The sequence below is a fragment of the Pristiophorus japonicus genome, chromosome 16, assembly GCF_044704955.1.
Source record: "Pristiophorus japonicus isolate sPriJap1 chromosome 16, sPriJap1.hap1, whole genome shotgun sequence".
NCBI lineage: Eukaryota > Metazoa > Chordata > Chondrichthyes > Pristiophoridae > Pristiophorus > Pristiophorus japonicus.
This window is the reverse complement of record NC_091992.1, coordinates 76,705,542-76,724,492: the sequence shown is the minus strand read 5'-3', so window position 1 is coordinate 76,724,492 and position 18,951 is coordinate 76,705,542. Positions and strand designations below refer to the sequence as shown.

Below are 18,951 nucleotides of genomic sequence, written 5' to 3'. Positions count from 1 at the left end.
CTTCGAAGTATCACACCAGAGGTGTCACCTGCGGGGATGGGCACTTAAAACAATCACTATCACTAGAGATAAAGTACTAGGCAAAATAATGGGACTAAAGGTGGACAAGTCCCCTGGACCTGATGGCCTAGGGTCTTAAAAGAAGTGGCTGCAGAGATAGTGGATGCATTGGTGGTAATCTACCAAAAGTCCCTGGATTCTGGAGTGGTCCCAGTGGACCGGAAAACCGCAAATGTAACACCTCTATTTAAGAAAGGAGGAAGACAGAAAGCAGGAAACTATAGAGCAGTTAGCCTTACATCTGTCATTGGGAAAATGCTGGAGTCCATTATTAAGGAAGTATTAGCAGGACATTTAGAAAACCATAATGCAGTCAAGCAGAGTCAGCATGGTTTTATGAAAGGGAAATCATGTTTGACAAGTTTGCTGGCGTTCTTTGAGAATGTAACGGACAGGGTGGATAAAGGGGAACCAGTGGATGTGATGTATTTGGATTTCCAGAAGGCATTCGATAAGGTGTCACATAAAAGGTTACTGCTCAAGATAAAAGTTCATGGGGTTGAGGGTAATATATTAGCATGGATAGAGGATTGGCTAACTAACAGAAAACAGAGAGTTGAAATAAAGGGGTCATTTTCATGTTGGCAAACTAACTAGTTGGGTGCCGCAGGATCAGTGCTGGGTCCTCTACTACTTACAATCTATATTAATGACTTGGATGAAGGAACTGAGTGTAATGTAACCAAATTTTCTGATGATGCAAAGATAGGTGTGAGGAGGATGCAAAAAATCTACAAAGGGATATGACAGGCCAAGTGAGTGGGCAAACGTTTGGCAGATGGAGTATAATATGGGAAAATGTGAGGTTATCCATTTTGGTAGGAAAAATTAAAAAGCAAATTATTATTTAAATGGGGAGAGATTACAAAATGCTGAGGTACAGAGGGATCTGGGGTCCTTGTATATGAAACACAAAAAGTTAGTATGCAGGTACAGCAAGTAATCAGCAAGGCAAATGGAATGTTGGCCTTTACTGTAAGGGGGATGGAGTATAACAGTAAGGAAGTCCTGCTACATCTCTACAGGGCAATGGTAAGACCACACCTCGAGTACTGCGTACAGTTTTGGTCTCCTTATTTAAGGAAGGATATACATGCATTGGAAGCAGTTCAGAGAAGGTTCACTAGGTTGATTCCTGAGATGAGAGGGTTGTCATATGAAGAAAGGTTGAGCAGGTTGGGCCAGTACTCATTGGAGTTTAGAAGAATGAGAGGTGATCTTATTGAAACACATAAGATACTGAGGGGTCTTGACAGGGTAGATGCAGAGAGGATGTTTCCCCTCATGGGGGAATCTAGAACTAGGGTGCAGTCTCAGAACAAGGGGTCACCCATTTAAAACAGAAATGAGGAGGAATTTCTTCTCTCAGAGGGTTGTGAATCTTTGTAATTCTCTGCCCCAGAGAGCTGTGGAGGCTGGGTCATTGAATATATTTAAGGTGGAGATAGACAGATTTTTGGACAATAAGGGAGTCAAGGGTTATGGGGAGCGGCCAGGGAAGTGGAGCTGAGGCCAGGATCAGATCAGCCATGATCTTATTGAATGGCGGAGCAGGCTCGAGGGGCCAAATGGTCTACTCCTGCTCCTATTTCTTATGTTCTTCTTTTTCTTATGTCACACCAGAGACTGTAGGGTAAAAAAAACATGAATGGCTCAAATAACCACTGATCTATTAAGTTACCAATGACTTAAAAAATGGAATAAGGACCTTACCTTACAAAAATCCAACCAATTAACATTGCTCACAGCAAGTATCACCAACCTGATCGATTACATTGCTCAAATCATTTCCTCCCAATGTTATAGGCCACCCATTTCCTTCTTCACCCCGGTAAGTGTATGCAAATAGAAATAACATTTGTAATGTAACGTAACAAAAGAAAACCTGAATCCAGAAAAATAAACATTGCCATAAAATTGGTTATTTAATGTTATATACGCCTGCAAGTCCCTCTCCTCAAACTATCTTTAAAAAAATGTATTCTCGGGATTGTGGTGTGATTGAGTGTGTTGTGTATGCATGCCTGTATACTGTGTGATGTCTATAACACTGTTATGCAACACTGAATGTACCCTTACACTGTACACATCTTGCACACTGCAGGTAACCCAGTATAAAAAGGAACTCACAGCTTGTTGTCCTCACTCAGGAGCTGCAAATAAAGGACTGCAGGTCTACACAGTTTAAGTATCATACCCTGCCTCGTGGAGTCATTACTAAAGGTGCCTACATACGCTACAACTGGCGACGGGAATATGAGGTCACGAACCACAAGCTCAGCATGTCGAATCTCAGCAACTTTCAGCAATTTACCGGTGGGGAAGATTGGGATGCTTTTGTAGAAAGATTGGAACACTCAAGGAGACTGGCTGCACCGTGCGACTTTGGCAACCGCCTAAATGAAGCACTAAGGGACTCTAAACCGACGAGAGCAGTGCACTACATTGATACTTCTAAAGGCAGAAATGCTGCCCCGAGTCCCTCAACCCTGAGTCCGCCACATGGGGCAAACCAGCTAGCCCCGTGCTGGCGCTGTGGAGGAAACCACAGGACCCACCAGTGCCACTACAAAGACTATGCATACAAAGAGAAAAGGCACCTTCAAAGGATGTGCAGATAAAGCTTTACTCACCTCGTCTCTGATGAGTTGGCTGATCACCGGGGCTCCGACACAGAGGAAGGTGAAGTTGCTCAACCCCTGGAAGAAGAGTATGGAACTCATACCTGCTCCACCGAAAGTTCTCCGTGGATAATGAAAGTAGACGTCGACGGGGTCCCAGTTTCTATGGAGAGCGACATAGGGGCGAGCCAGTCTGCAATGAGCCAAGCGACCTTTGAAGAACTTTGGATGAATCCCGCCAATCGACCACAACGGCAGCCTGTCCAAGCGAAGCTGCTCCCAGGCCTCCGGGCTCCGGCAATCGACCTCGAACATGGATCCATCGCAGCATCCAGAAGTTCCACTGTCCAGCTCGACTGCCCATAGCACCCCAGCAAAATCTCCGAGACCGAGGATCCAAACTCCACTTTCCGGGCCGGGGCAGCACTCCAAGAGGTGAACATCGATGAAAGAAATGGATTCCCAACAGGATCGAACCTATGGAAGAAAAGAGCACCACAGCCTACCTGCAGCAAGACCAGAAAATGGCTGCAGCACCACAAGCAGCAGAACCTGTAATCAAAATGGCCTCCGCCATGCCACGAGTGAACATGGCGGAGCATCATGTGACACCGAGCGGCCAATCGGATTTGAAGGCTCCCTTAAAGGAGACCGGTAACCAAAAAAATTTAAAGGGGAAGTTTCAACTATTTGAGTACATGGACTTTAAAGCTAAAGATGCAATTAAAGGGTGCAAGTATGAAAATGTATGCAATGTAACCATGAATTGCTGGTTTAACTAATGTGACTAATGAGATGAATGCAGGTGTCAGTAAGATTAAGAACAAGTTTATTTTGCTTAACAATAATGATAAAGAATGTGAAATGCCTAATGTAACCATGTCTGTTGAAACCAGGACACCCAAAAGTGATGCAAATGCTAGAATGTATAATGCAGGCTCGACTATGTGTGATCAGAGCCAAGGTGTCATGTATACCGGTAGGACACTGCCAAAGGATATTGGGTCCTACAGGAACCATGCTGATGCCAATGGAATCCCCCTGTGAGAGACCCCCAGATTCAGCAGGCTACCTGACCATGTAGCCTGGACCTTTGGAACGAATGTGATGCCCCTTGCAGGACACACAGCCAGTGGGAGCAGACCCACTACAGGGACCATGGTCAATGGGCAGGCCAGCCATCACCAATAGCAACCTGGCACCAGATCAGCCCTACAACCCCTGGCCACCAGGGCCAACACCAGGAGCATGAGGCCAATACCCTCCAGCTTCCCTGGCAAACCCTGGGATGACCTGACCCTCATCCCAATTGGTGGACAAGGAGTCCACCCAGTCTTGTGGCCCTGCCCACAACTACCCACATCACAGTGTATACACACCACCCACTACTGCCGTGGCTACCCCCCCGAGGGATCCCACAACAGTGACACCCACTTGGTTTGTGTGTGAGGGAGGGGAAACGTATGAGGTCAGCCTCAAGCACAGGGGTCACACCTGGCAACCACACAACCCTCACCACAACCTCCCATAGTCCACCACCGATCACCTCCCCTGGTCATGACAATAAGGATATGAAAATGCTCAGGGGGGAGTATTGTTGTGTATGCATGTCTGTTTACTGTGTGATGTCTGTAACACTGTTATGCAACACTGAATGTACCCTTACACTGTACACACCTTACCTGTACACCAGAGGGTGCTGCTGCTGGAGACCTAGGGGTTACCTGCACACTGCAGGTAACCCAGTATAAAAAGGAACACACAGCTTGTTGTCCTCACTCAGGAGCTGCAAATAAAGGATTACAGGTCTACCCTGCCTTGTGGAGTCATTACTAAAGGTGCCTACATATACTACAGAGTGTGAGTGTGGGACTGAGTGTGAGTGGGAGACTGAGTGTGAGTGTGAGTGTGAGACTGAGTGTGAGACTGGGTGTGAGTGCGAGACTGAGTGTGAGTATGAGTGTGGGACTGAGTGTGAGTGAGTGTGGGACTGAGTGTGAGTGTGAGTGTGGGACTGAGTGTGAGACTGAGTGTGAGTGTGAGACTGAGTGTGAGACTGAGTGTGAGAGGGAATGAGTGTGAGAGGGAATGAATGTGACACTTTCCAACGTGTGCACCATCCTGTCGACCATGGTCCTAGCCCAGTGAACCTACGACATGGGGCTGAACACCAGCAGCCGTTTAGGGAGGAGGGAGGGAAGCTGCTGGTTCCTCACCGCACACAGTGCCAGCACCGTGCTGACCTGGCTCACATCCTCCAGTGTGGTGACATTCAGGGACGTCAGTGCCAGGGTCACGTTACTACGGATGGCCATCCGGTCCCACAGGTCTTGTCCGTGGTGCCCAGAGACCTGAAAGGAAAGCATCAAAGCATGAATCTGAGAGCTCCTTCTTAAGCCGAATGTTTCTGTCACACAGTAAAATGCATCACAATGCTCTCCACTCACTCCTTGTTGCTCTGGGCTTTAAATGTTCTCAGTAAAATTGCTCATGTTGTAGCCTGCAGTTAGTTGATAATATAGGTTTGTTTTATACACAAGGTGGCGATGGAATTGGGAGAGACTCTTTGGAAATTTGCTCCACAGAGCCATCTAGTGATTAGAGCCTTTTGTATGTTCATTCTCGAGATGTGGGTGTCACTGGCAAGGCTGGCATTTGATTGGCCATCCTGAATTCCCCTTGAGAAGGTGGTGGTGAGCCGCCTTCTTAAACTGCTGCAGTCCGTGTGGTGAAGGTGCTCCCACGGTGCTGTTAGGGATCGAGTTCCAGGATTGTGACCCAGCGACGATGAAGGAACGGCCGATATATTTCCAAGTCAGGATGGTGTGTGACTTAGAGGGGAACGTGGGGGTGGTGGTGTTCCCATGCGCCTGCTGCCCTTGACCTTCTAGGTGGTAGAGGTCGTGGGTTTGGGAGGTGCTGCCGAAGAAGCCTTGGCAAGTTGCTGCAGTGCGTCTTGTAGACGGTACACACTGCAGCCACGGTGCGCCGGTGGGGGAGGTTTTGATTCGAGCATAGTGATAGTTGGCAGAGCAAAACTGAATGGGAAGTGTGGTATAGCCATTTACAGGGTCATTATTGACAGAGAGGCTTAACCATTAATGGTGACAACGGGAAGTATGGTTTGTGACGAGGAAACGCAAACTCTACTCAAAATGTTTAATACAATGTCAATATCTATAATAACTCATTTACTCCCCTTCATCTCCCTGCACAATCTGCCAACCACCAGACAGATGGGTTCAGGGTCCTCACTGTGTAGGAGTCTGTGGTCCTGTGTCGGTCCCAGGACTCTAGGGTGCACAGTAATCTGGAGTTGGGGGTATTTAACCATTGTACTGTACCATAGCCAGTACTCTGTAACATCGCCGTCTCCGCCCTTGCCTCAGCTCATCCACTGCTGAAACCCTCATCCATGCCTTTGTTACCTCTAGACTTGACCTCTAGGAAGGAGCGTGCGGCAAACCAGTCCCACCCACCCTTTCCCTCTACCACTGCCTGTCCCATCTGTGACAGAGTCTGTGGTTCTCGTATTGGACTGTTTAGTCTCCTGAGAACTCATTTTTAGAGTGGAAGCAAGTCTTCCTCGATTCCGAGGGATAGCCTATGATGATGTGTGGTGATATTCAATGACTTAAAATACTATGTAGATTTTTGTGCAAGTGAAGTTTATATTTTAAAAAGGCTTACCAATAATATAAGGAGCTAGAGCTCGTAGGTAATAAGCCAGTGCCAGGCCCTGCAGGTTGGCGCATGCCCTCTCACTGCCGCGAGGACTCACCTGGTTGAGAGCACTGATGAGAGCGATGGAATACGGGATCACCTGGCTCGGATCGCCCTGCTGAACCAGGCCCCACAGCTCTGATTGGCTCTTGCGTTTCAACCAATCGACGACACTGTGCGATCCCGACGGGAGATCCGGCATCAGGACCGTCAGGGTTCTGTGAGGGAAGGCGAGAGAGCGATGGTGTGGTCAGATCAGTGTCAGAAAAACAGATATTAACGTTTCCACACGCGTCATGTCTGATGGGTAGCTGGGCCAAGGGGCTGTGGCACTGAACCATACGGACTCAAACTCCACTAGTGGCCTGTGCTGGTTCATTAATGTCCTTCACAGGAGCGAAGACAGACTTTTGAGCGATAGGGGAGTCAAGGGCTATGGGGAGCGGGCGGGGAAGTGGAGTTGAGGCTAAGATCAGATCAGCCATGATCTTATTGACAAGGTAGATGCAGAGAGAATGTTTACCCTCGTGGGGGAATCGAGAACTAGGGGGCATAGTTCCAGAATAAGGGGCCGCCCATTTAAAACGGAGATGAGGAGGAACTTCTTCTCTCAGAGGGTTGTAAATCTGTGGAATTCTCTGCCCCAGAGAGCTGTGGAGGCTGGGTCATTGAATATACTTAAGGTGGAGATAGACAGATTTTTGAATGATGGGGGAGTCAAGGGTTATGGGGAGCGGGCAGGGAAGTGGAGCTGAGTCCATAATCAAATCAGCCATGATCTTATTGAATGGCGGAGCAGGCTCGAAGGGCCGAATGGCCGACTCCTGCTCCTATTTCTTATGTTCTTATGGGCCCTGCCACCCCTACCTGCTCTGGTTGACACGCGTCTCCAGCCCCGCACTATGCAGCTTGCTCTGAATGGCCCTCCGAAGCAGCCTGGCAAATCACCCGGCCGTAAACAATGCCAAGTGGTCAATGCCGAGCTAGCTTATTGTCTCTGGGTGAAGGTGGGGGCCACTAAGACTCTGGTCTGGGGAGGACAAAAAAAAATCAGCCCAAAATCCTGGTCCTGATTGCTGATCAATGACGCGTGGTGTAAAGTGCGGGTGGGAGCGAATCTGGGATCTGTGCTCGGGTGCGATGCCCTTCACGGTCGAATAGTTGCATCACTGCATGGGTGAGATGGTGATGGTGGCCGACGCTACAAGTCATCGGCACCGCGTTGATGATGTCCCACCCTTCAGCTAAAGGGGAGGGGCCGCTGCGAACTCTGAAGCCACTTTAGTGCCAAACACTGGGCCACCATGGGGGGGTATCGGCCGGGCCAGCGGCCTGGCACCCATGTGGAGGGGAAGGAAGCGGCCGACAAAAAGCAAGTAAATGGAGTCGCCGGCAGCATCACCTTCCCTTTAAGGGCAGCCATGCCATCCAGCCACACAAAGGGTACCGACGGAAACAGCTGTGGGGGGCACCGACTGGCTGCGGTGCTCCCACGGGGCAATTCCGGAAAGGGACAATTTCCCGCGGGGCAATTTCGGGAAGGGGGCTGCTGCCGGTCGGTAAGGGGTCGGTGCGTGCACGCCGCGGCGGGAACACGGGCGTGGCGGTTCCGGACGCCGCTCCAAAACTGAAGGAGGTCAATATCCAAAATGGCGGCCCCCTCCGCGGCGACTCGCTGGCCAGTCCACAGCGACCCGTGGCCTTCGCTTTCAGGCCGCCACCGGCCGTAGAGAAAGGGGCAATTTCAGCCCCTTTTGAAAAGCGGTGTTGCAGATCGACGTGCTGCGCTGGAGGCTCGGGTTCCATCGCTGCTTTCCCTCGGGCTCAGCTCAGCTCAGGGGCTGTTGGGGTTGTAGTTGGATTGTGTGTCTGGGCGGGCAGGGTGGCGGGGGCGGGGGGCGGGGGACAGGAGTGTTCTCGTCCAGCTTATCCGATCCCGTGTGCTGTCGGGGACATGTGTGTATGTCCGTCCGTCCGCTGAGGAAAGGACACGGCACTGAGAGGGGGAGGGGAGGAAAGAACAAAAGGGAAGGTCTATCATAGGGTGGAAGGCAGGAGAGATTAGGGAGACAAAAGGGACGATGGGCTGACTTGCGATGGTAAGCGCACAAGTTAGAAAAAGAGGAGTCTAGACAGGGAGTGAATGGCCAAATAATGACCAGCTGCCCCGGGAAACAGGGGGAGATAAAAAATTCATAATATCGGGGGGGGGGGGGGGGGGGGGTTGTACATGGAGGACGTACAGTCAGAGGAGAAGGGGGGAAGCTGTGTGTGGAGGCGGTGATAGGGGCATTGTTTCCGACTTCTCAGGCTTATTGAAAGGGGTCTGGCGACAGATTTGTTGCAACATGGAGGGGGAATAGATAGAAAGGCCGATGGGAAGGTAAGGCTAATATCGACAAAGGGGCTGAAATTCAGCAGCTTACCGCCCACTGCCACCCGCTCCCGCCCACTCCTGCCCACTCCCGCCCACTCCCGCCCTCTCCTGCCCACTCCCGCCCACTCCTGCCCACTCCCGCCCACTCCTGCCCACTCCCGCCCACTCCTGCCCACTCCTGCCCACTCCCGCCCACTCCTGCCCACTCCTGCCCACTCCCGCCCACTCCCGCCCACTCCCGCCCACTCCTGCCCACTCCCGCCCACTCCTGCCCACTCCCGCCCACTCCTGTCCGCTGCCGCCCGATGCCACCCACTCCTGCCCGATGCCACCCGCTCCTGCCCGCTGCCGCACACTCCCACCTACTCCCGCCCGATGCCACCCACTCCCGCCCGCTCCCCGCCCATTCCCGCCCGCTCCCCGTCCACTCCCACCCACTCCCGTCGACATTCCTCCTGCGAGATCCGCCCAGTGCCACTTTCAGGGCGGGCCTGGAGTGGGCGGGAGGGGAGAGCCACCGGGAAGCGCCCGCTGACGTCAGCGGACAGCCGAGTGCGGCAACTGAGCTCCCGCCGCCGAGCTCCCAGATTCCTGCGGGCGGGAGTCGGCGGGACTCGGCGGCAGAACGGGGGCGGACCGCTGGCTGGAGGCCGGTCTGTCCCCGACGGTGAGTCCGAAGATCCTGAAAATAAGGTTAGTGAACATTTAAAAAAAACATTTCCACAGCGACTTACCTGCACGGGGTCCCCGAAGGTCTTCCGATAGTTTTTGTACTTTTTATTGGTGATTTATTTTTCAATCTTCGACCCTCCGTGGGCCCAACTCCATCCTCGGCGGCACTTGGGCGGCAAGCACTTCTGCCGCCGAGAATGCGACCTTCCGCCCACTGCCACCCAGATTGGCGGCGTACGTCGTCCATTTGCCGTCTGCTGACCTTCAAGGGACCTCGGCCATGAATATCTCGCCCAAAGTACCGTCCGGTACCTCGGTGGCCATCGCCGGCACTTTGGGCGGCACTTGGGTGGGCGGGGGCCATGCTGAAAATCGGCCCTTAAGTAAGTGGTTTAGCAGGAAGGCAGGTGGAAGATTGAATAGAGGCTGTTAAGCAAGAGTTAAAGTGACACCGCTGTGTGTTGGCTTCGGTGCCTCCATTGTTGTGGCCAATCCGGCTAACCCTAACCCTAACCCTAACCCTAACCCTAACACCTCCCTGACTCCCACATTGTCCTGACATCTCCAGTAATACCATCTCCCAATCGGACAATGGTCCTAAGCTGCCAGCATGTCACTTTGCGGAGCGATTACTTGCAACAGGTTTTTTGTGTCCCTCTGTCCATGCGCGCACTGGACTCCGCCTCCTTTTCGCACACACCGCTCGATCGGTCCCGATTGTGCAGTGCGACATTCAAGGGGGCTGCAAGTGGGGCTGAACCACTAACCGCGTGGAGCTTATCGCCGCCGGAGCGGCTTCTCCGGCTTCTGGGTTATCGCCAGGACTTTGCCTAAAATATCGCTGTGATTATCAACACGGGAAAAAATCGGAGGTAGTGGGAGAGAGAGAGACTGGGGGGAGAGAGAGAGACTGAGGGGAGAGAGAGAGAGACTGGGGGGAGAGAGACTGGGGGCGAGAGAGAGACTGGGGGGAGAGAGAGAGACTGGGAGTGAGAGAGAGAGACTGGGGGGAGAGAGAGAGACTGGGAGAGAGACTGGGGGGAGAGAGAGTCTGGGAGTGAGAGAGAGACTGGGAGAGAGACTGGGGGGCAAGAGAGAGACTGGGCGGAGAGAGAGAGACTGGGGGCAGAGAGAGAGAGACTGGGGGAGAGAGAGAGAGACTGGGGGGGAGAGAGAGTCTGGGAGTGAGAGAGAGACTGGGGGGAGAGAGAGAGACTGGGGGGAGAGAGAGAGAGACTGGGAGAGAGACTGGGGGGCAAGAGAGAGACTGGGCGGAGAGAGAGAGACTGGGGGGAGAGAGAGAGAGACTGGGGGGGAGAGAGAGTCTGGGAGTGAGAGAGAGACTGGGGGGAGAGAGAGAGACTGGGGGGAGAGAGAGAGAGACTGGGAGAGAGGCTGGGAGTGAGAGAGAGACTGGGGGGAGAGAGAGAGACTGGGGGGAGAGAGAGAGAGACTGGGAGAGAGACTGGGGGGCAAGAGAGAGACTGGGCGGAGAGAGAGAGACTGGGGGGAGAGAGAGAGAGACTGGGGGAGAGAGAGAGAGACTGGGGGGGAGAGAGAGTCTGGGAGTGAGAGAGAGACTGGGGGGAGAGAGAGAGACTGGGAGAGAGACTGGGGGGCGAGAGAGAGACTGGGAGAGAGACTGGGGAGCGAGAGAGAGACTGGGTGGAGAGAGAGAGACTGGGAGTGAGAGAGAGACTGGGGGGAGAGAGAGAGAGAGACTGGGGGAGAGAGAGAAAGAGGGGACGGGGAGCGAGGATCGGAGAAGAGAGAGGGAGAGGGAACTCGGAAGCCGAATCACATTCTTCTAACCCCACCCGCTTTACACACACACTCGATTTCTCAGAAAGCGTGTGTGACAAGTAACATTGGAGTGGATGATATCCGAAGTTACGACACTATTCACTTCATACCCAATAAACCTGTTAACACTCCTTGAACCTCACACATTACCCCTACTATGGCGCGAGGCCGGAGGGAGGGGGGTGGGGTTGGGAGAGTAATGTCAGGAACTTGGGCTGGGAGGGGGGTGGGAGTCAGGAAGTTGGGCTGGGGGTAGTCAGGAACTTGGGTGGGGTGGAAGGTGGGGGAGGGACATCTTAACCTGTGAGAGTGAGCTCTGTTCTGTCTGGAGTCGGCAGTCAGAATGGCTCGAATTACACTTTGCAAAGTCACTGATTACGTGGGCAGGGCGGTTCTAATGACGCACTCTAGAGAAACTGCTGAGTGTGTCCTATCCTCCAAGACGACCAATCAGCAATCATGTCACGTGATCAAGTGGACCCAATCAGAGCATTTTCCTGTTGTAACTAAGCGCGCCCTTAACTTTGATGGTGCACCTGACACAAAGCAAATCAAACATTGTGTCATATTTGGGATCAACTGGGAGAAATGTTCCGGACTCCTGGTGGGTCAGTGGCGGGCGGACTCCCTGCCGGAGGAGCTCAGGCCTTTTGCCTGGAGCACGACCCATCTCCTCTATCTGGGAGTCTACCTTAGCCCCGACGAGGAAGCCTGGCCGGCGAACTGGCAGGAGCTGGAGGCCAAGGTCGCCGCGCGCCTAGGGCGCTGGACAGGACTGCTTCGAGTGCTGTCCTACAGGGGTCGAGCGCTAGTCATAAACCAGCTGGTGGCCGTCAAGCTGTGGTACCGGCTGGTCACTTTGACCCCTCCCCCTGCGTTTGTCGCCAAGATACAGAAGAAGCTGGTGGACTTCTTCTGGAACAACAGGAAGCACTGAGTCTCTGCCGCGGTCGTGAGTCTCCCGCTTAGGGAGGGCGGTCAGTCGTTGGTGTGCGTCAGCGCCCAGCTCGCGACTTTCCCTCTTCAGACCCTGCAGAGATACCTTTACGTCGAGCCCCCTCCTAGGTGGCGTGCGCTGGCGACGTATTTCTTCCGCCAGCAGCACGGCCTCAACTACGACACGCAGCTCCTGTTTGTGAGCTTGGGGGGCGTCAGAAACGCCGCCCAGGAGCTGCCTGTCTTTTACAAGGAACTCACCAGGGTCTGGAACAAAGTCTCCACCAAGCTCAGCTCTCCACCGGCTGGAGTGGCGGCTGTCCTGCAGGAGCCGCTGCTCAGGAATCCGTACCTCCACGACCGAGGTTTTAGGTGGCAGTCGGACGAGAGGGCTGTGGCTGGTGAGGTGACCAGGGTCAGGGACCTGTTCGATGGCGGAGGAGCGGTCTGGATGGTGCCAGACACGCTGGCGCGGCGCCTAAATTCGGCCGACGTCCGCCGCGCGGCCGATGCCATCGAGTCGCTAAAAACAGCTCTGGGCCCTGACTCCGTTAGGTGCATCGAGGAGGCTCAAGCACGTGGGGAGATCCCGTCCGAACTGACCCCCGTCCGGACGGAATTCTTCATCGGCGCCAAACCCCGGAACCTCCCTCGGGGGCCGGCGCCTCACAACTTGAGCCGCCTCGGGGAAATCCCCTCCGTGCCTTTCAGTTCCGCGCGGAGGGGTTTCCTGTACGGGCTGCTCCTGCACACCCTCAACTTTACCATCCTCGCCTGCCGTCCGGACACGCCATGGCGTACCATCTTGTCGTCCGGAGGAGGCGGGGGTCCCCGATGGAGGGCACTCTACGCGGGAGTCCTCCCACTATTTATCGGGGACTTGGCCTGGAGGGTGGTGCACGGAGCAGTCCCGTGCAACAAATTTTTAAGCCGGTTCACGGGCTCCCAGGCCGCCTGCAATTTCTGCGGTCTGGAAGAGTCCGTGTTCCACGTTTTTATCGAATGTACAAGGTTGCAGCCCCTGTTCCAATATTTAAAGGGGCTGCTCCAGAAATTATGGTTGCACTTCAGTCCCACACTCCTGATTTTTGGGCACCCTGTGCGGTGGGGAGCGGGTAGTTCCGAGGGCCTCCTCGTAGGACTGCTCCTGGGCACGGCCAAGTGTGCCATCAGCCGGTCCAGGCAGCGGGCGGTCGAGGGGGTCGTTCAGCCTGACTGCCTGCCTCTCTTCCGCACGTACATCCGCGCCAGGGTGTCCTTGGAGATGGAGCACGCGGTGTCCACCGGTACGCTCGCGGCCTTCCGCGAGAGGTGGCCACCGGAGGGACTGGAGTGCATTATAACCCCCGGCAACCAAATTTTAATTTGATTTTATTTATTTTACAGTTTAATTTGTTTTAATTGCCGGTTTTAGTGTCCCCCTCCCCTTTTATAGGGGGCTCTTGGAAAATTCACGATTTTAATGCCCAAAAAACCCCCCAAAAAACTACAAAAATACAAAAAAAAGGGCATTGGAAAATGTTTGGAGTGGCCCCCCAGATTGGGGGGTACTTGATTTAAATGTTTTATTTTGTCTCTAAAAGAGTTGTGTCATATTTGGGATCAACTGGGAGAAATGTTCCGGATTCCTGGTGGGTCAGTGGCGGGTGGACTCCCTGCCGGAGGAGCTCAGGCCTTTTGCCTGGAGCACGACCCATCTCCTCTATCTGGAAGTCTACCTTAGCCCCGACGAGGGAGCCTGGCCGGCGAACTGGCAAGAGCTGAAGGCCAAGGTCTCCGCTCGCCTAGGGCGCTGGACAGGACTGCTCCGAGTGCTGACCTTCAGGGGTCGAGCGCTAGTCATAAACCAGCTGGTGGCCGCTATGCTGTGGTACCGGCTGGTCACTTTGACCCCTCCCCCTGCGTTTGTCGCCAGGATACAGAAGAAGCTGGTGGACTTCTTCTGGAACAACAGGAAGCACTGGGTCTCTGCCGCGGTCTTGAGTCTCCCGCTTAGGGAGGGCGGTAAGTCGTTGGTGTGCGTCAGCGCCCAGCTAGCGACTTTCCGTCTTCAGACCCTGCAGAGATACCTTTACTTCGAGCCCCCTCCTAGGTGGCGTGTACTGGCGACGTATTTCTTCCGCCAGCAGCACGGCCTCAACTACGACACGCAGCTCCTGTTTATGAGCTTGGGGGGGCGTCAGGACCGCTGTCCAGGGGCTGCCTGTCTTTTACAAGGAACTCACCAGGGTCTGGAACAAAGTCTCCACCAAGCGCAGCTCTCCATCGGCTGGAGTGGCGGCTGTCCTGCAGGAGCCGCTGCTCGGGAATCCGTACCTCCACGACCGAGGTTTTAGGTGGCAGTCGGACGAGAGGGCTGTGGCTGGTGAGGTGACCAGGGTCAGGGACCTGCTCAATGGTGGAGGAGCGGGCTGGATGGCGCCAGACATGCTGGCACGGCGCCTAAATTCGGCCGACGTCCTCCGCGCGGCCGATGCCATCGAGTCGCTAAAAACAGCTCTGGGCCCTGACTCCGTTAGGTTTGTCGAGGAGGCTCAAGCACGTGGGGAGATCCCGTCCGAACTGACCCCCGTCCGGACGGAATTCCTCATCGGCGCCAAACCCCGGAACCTCCCACGGGAGCCAGCGCCTCACAACTTGAGCCGCCTCGGGGAAATCCCCTCCGTGCCTTTCAGTTCCGCGCGGAGGGGTTTCCTGTACGGGCTGCTCCTGCACACCTTCAACTTTGCCATCCTTGTCTGCCGTCCGGACATGCCATGGCGTACCATCTTGCCGTCCGGAGGAGGCGGGGTTCCCCGATGGAGTGCACTCTACGCGGGAGTCCTCCCATTATTTATCAAGGACTTGGCCTGGAGGGTGGTGCAAGGAGCAATCCCGTGCAACAAATTTTTAAGCCGGCTCACGGGCGCCCAGGCCGCCTGCAATTTCTGCGGTCTGGAGGAGTCTGTGTTCCATGTTTTTATTGAATGCACAAGGTTCTAGCCCCTGTTTCATTATTTAAAGGGGCTGCTCCTCAATTTCTGGTTGCACTTCAGTCCCACACTCCTGATCTTTGGGCACCCTGTGCGGAGGGCAGCGGGTAGATCCGAGGGCCTCCTCGTAGGACTGCTCCTGGGCACGGCCAAGGGGGGCATCAGCCGGTCCAGGCAGCGGGCGGTCGAGGGGATTGTTCAGCCCAACCGCCTGCCTCTCTTCCGCGCCTACATCCAAGCCAGGGTGTCCCTGGAGATGGAGCACGCGGTGTCCACCGGTACGCTCGCGGCCTTCCGCCAGAGGTGGGCGCCGGAGGGGCTGGAGTGCATCGTTACCCCCGGCAACCAAATTTTAATTTGAATTTATATGTTTTAAAGTTTAATTTGTTTTAATTGCCAGGTTTTAGTGTCCCCCTCCCCTTTTATAGGGGGTACTTGTAAAATATACGATTTTAATGCCCAAAAAAACCCCCCTAAAAAACTGCAAAAATACAAAAAAAAAACCAAAAAAACAAAAAAGGGCATTGGAAAATGTTTGGAGTGGCCCCCCAGATTGGGGGGTACTTGATTTAAATGTTTTATTTTGTCTCCTCTAAAAGAGTTGTGTCATATTTGATCAGGTGACAGGCGCCATCCAATCAAAGAAAGAGGCAAATTCGAGTTCAGTCAGGTACAGCAACCATATAAAAACAGACGCTTTGTGGTTCAAAGTTTAGTACAACGTTAGAATGCATGCCTATATTTATTGTACTCCATATCTGATCTAACTCGCTTGTAAAATTGCTTTGCATACTGAATGAAGATATAAAGATATTGAACTTGAAGCAACAGCTACTTTTGTTACTGCTCAAGTAAAGAGAAACAGCCCATCTGTTTTCAACAGGATTATCCTGGGAAAAAACCAATGTACATTTAACCTATTCAGGGCAAAAAGCTAACCAAAGGGACTGAGGGATAAGGTGAGAAGGTGAGCAAGTTGTTATTTAAATGGAGAGAGATGCAAAGTGCTGCAGTACAGCGGGACCTGGGTCAAAGAGGTAGATATGAAACACAGAAAGATAGTATGCAGGTACAGCAAGTGATCAGGAAGGCCAATGGAATCTTGGCCTTTATTGCAAAGGGGATGGAGTATAAAAGCAGGGAAGTCTTGCTACAGTTGTACAGGGTATGGGTGAGACCACACCTGGAGTACTGCATGCAGTTTTGGTTTCCATATTTACGAAAGGATATACTTGCATTGGAGGTAGTTTAGAGAAGGTTCACTAGGTTGATTTCAGAGATGAGGGAGTTGACTTATAAGGAAAGGTTGAGGAGGTTGGGCCTCTACTCATTGGAATTCAGAAGAATGAGAGGTGATCTTATGAAAATGTATAAGATTATGAGGGGGCTTTACAAAGTGGATGCAGAGAGGATGTTTCCACTGATGGGGAGACTAGAACTAGAGAGCACGATCTTAGAATAAGGGGCTGCCCATTTAAGAGATGAGGAGAAATTTCTTCTCTCAGAGGGTTGTAAATCTGTGGAATTCGCTGCCTCAGAGAGATATGGAAGCCGGGACATTGAATAAATTTAATCAGAGATAGACAGCTTCTTAACCGATAAGGGAATAAGGGGTTATCGGAGCAGGCAGGGAAGTGGACCTGAGTCCATGATTTGTTCAGCCATGATCGTATTAAATGGTGGAGCAGGCTCGAGGGGCCGTATGGCCTACTCCTGCTCCTATTTCTTATGTTCTTATGTACATTTAGCCTATTCGGGGCAAAAAGCTAGCAGAAGGGACTGAGGGATAAGGTGAGAAGGTGAGCAGGTGGGATGGGTGGCTCTGTGTACAGGTTTGTTGGCCTTTGCCTGTTCCTGAATGTTCGGGCAACAGCAGGCAGTGCTGTAGGCGGGCAGGTTCTCACCTACCTGTTGACGGCAGTGGTTTTAGCGCCCAGCAGATCCTCCACCTCAACGACTACGCTGACCACTGACCCACTGCCCGTGGTCCCCACGGGCAACAGCACGCCGAAGGAGGGCTTGACGCCCCGGTACAGCTGGAACCGGTCGCAAGCGGAGGGGCCATGGGGGCAGGTCACCGCCACCAGTGAGTAAACCAGCTGATCAAGGCCCCCATCCTCGTCCCACCAGCCTTGAAAATACAAGAGGAAGGCAGAATTAGTTTCTACATTGTAAGGGGTAAAACAGACTGTCACCAAAGTGGAAGTAGACATTGGCTTATATGCATGTGAAGCTCGCTTATAGGACTCAGTTACACATGGGTTTTAAACCGGAGAGCAGCTAAAGAGCACAGCTTGCTGGTAAATGAACCATCCGTTGCATTGACCCTTAGCACAGACTGATAGAAGATGGAAACCTACACTCAGTACTGAATAACAAGGGCAGCGGAGAGTAGAAAGATAGCAAACCCTGGAAAGCAAGGTCAATTCACACGTCATAAGGAACTGAGGCAAAGTTGAACGCATTCCGGGAGGGTGACATGTGATGGGAGATGGACAAGTGGGGAAGGACCGCCCAGAGCCAGTCTGATAAGAGTCAACAAATCAATGTAACTTCGCCGATAGCAGTCGGCCAATCGGTGGTTTTGCCGGAGGGTGGCACACCACAGGAAATGTATAACTGGCATTACAAACTGTTGTTCTGGGAAGTGTTCATTGGAAGCTTCCCGAGCATGCTGGAATAAAAAACGGTTAACCGAGGTTCCGTCTGCGTGATTCCGTGGTCGCTGTGTTCAAGGGGTGGGTATCGACTCCTTATATCAGGGAGTCTACCGTGAGGAAGAGAGTCTTCCTTCTACCCCAACATACAGGCACGCCCAGACACCACTTTACAGTTCCTGGTAATTGAGTCAGAGTAGGAGACGCTGAACTGAGACTCATAAACGCAGTCAGGGGTCAGGGAGGGGGAAGAGAAAAGAAAGACTTAGAAACATAGAAACATAGAAAATAGGTGCAGGAGTAGGCCATTCGGCCCTTCTAGCCTGCACCGCCATTCAATGAGTTCATGGCTGAACATGCAACTTCAGTACCCCATTCCTGCTTTCTCGCTATACCCCTTGATCCCCCAAGTAGTAAGGACTTCATCTAACTCCTTTTGAATATATTTAGTGAATTGGCCTCAACAACTTTCTGTGGTAGAGAATTCCACAGGTTCACCACTCTCTGGGTGAAGAAGTTTCTCCTCATCTCGGTCCTAAATGGCTTACCCCTTATCCTTAGACTGTGTCCCCTGGTTCTGGACTTCCCCAACATTGGGAACATTCTTCCTGCATCTAACCTGTCTAAACCCATCAGAATTTTAAACGTTTCTATGAGGTCCCCTCTCATTCTTCTGAACTCCAGTGAATACAAGCCCAGTTGATCCAGTCTTTCTTGATAGGTCAGTCCCGCCATCCCGGGAATCAGTCTGGTGAACCTTCGCTGCACTCCCTCAATAGCAAGAATGTCCTTCCTCAGGTTAGGAGACCAAAACTGTACACAATACTCCAGGTGTGGCCTCACCAAGGCCCTGTACAACTGTAGCAACACCTCCCTGCCCCTGTACTCAAATCCCCTCGCGATGAAGGCCAACATGCCATTTGCTTTCTTAACCGCCTGCTGTACCTGCATGACTGATGTACCATGACACCCAGGTCTCGTTGCACCTTCCCTTTTCCTAATCTGTCACCATTCAGATAATAGTCTGTTTCTCTGTTTTTACCACCAGAGTGGATAACCTCACATTTATCCACATTATACTTCATCTGCCATGCATTTGCCCACTCACCGAACCTATCCAAGTCGCTCTG

General features: G+C 52.7%; 1 protein-coding gene across 1 annotated transcript in view; it reads right to left on the bottom strand.

Annotated features, from left to right (window-relative positions):
- pkd1b (polycystic kidney disease 1b) overlaps positions 1-18,951 on the bottom strand; it is a 370,954-nt gene that overhangs the window by 98,138 nt on the left and 253,865 nt on the right. The window contains exons 15-17 of the mRNA XM_070856829.1: positions 17,073-17,295; positions 6,463-6,622; positions 4,898-5,032 (exon numbers count right to left, since the gene is read on the bottom strand). Of these exons, the coding sequence (XP_070712930.1) occupies positions 4,898-5,032; positions 6,463-6,622; positions 17,073-17,295 (518 nt within the window). The remainder of the gene's footprint in view (positions 1-4,897; positions 5,033-6,462; positions 6,623-17,072; positions 17,296-18,951) is intronic.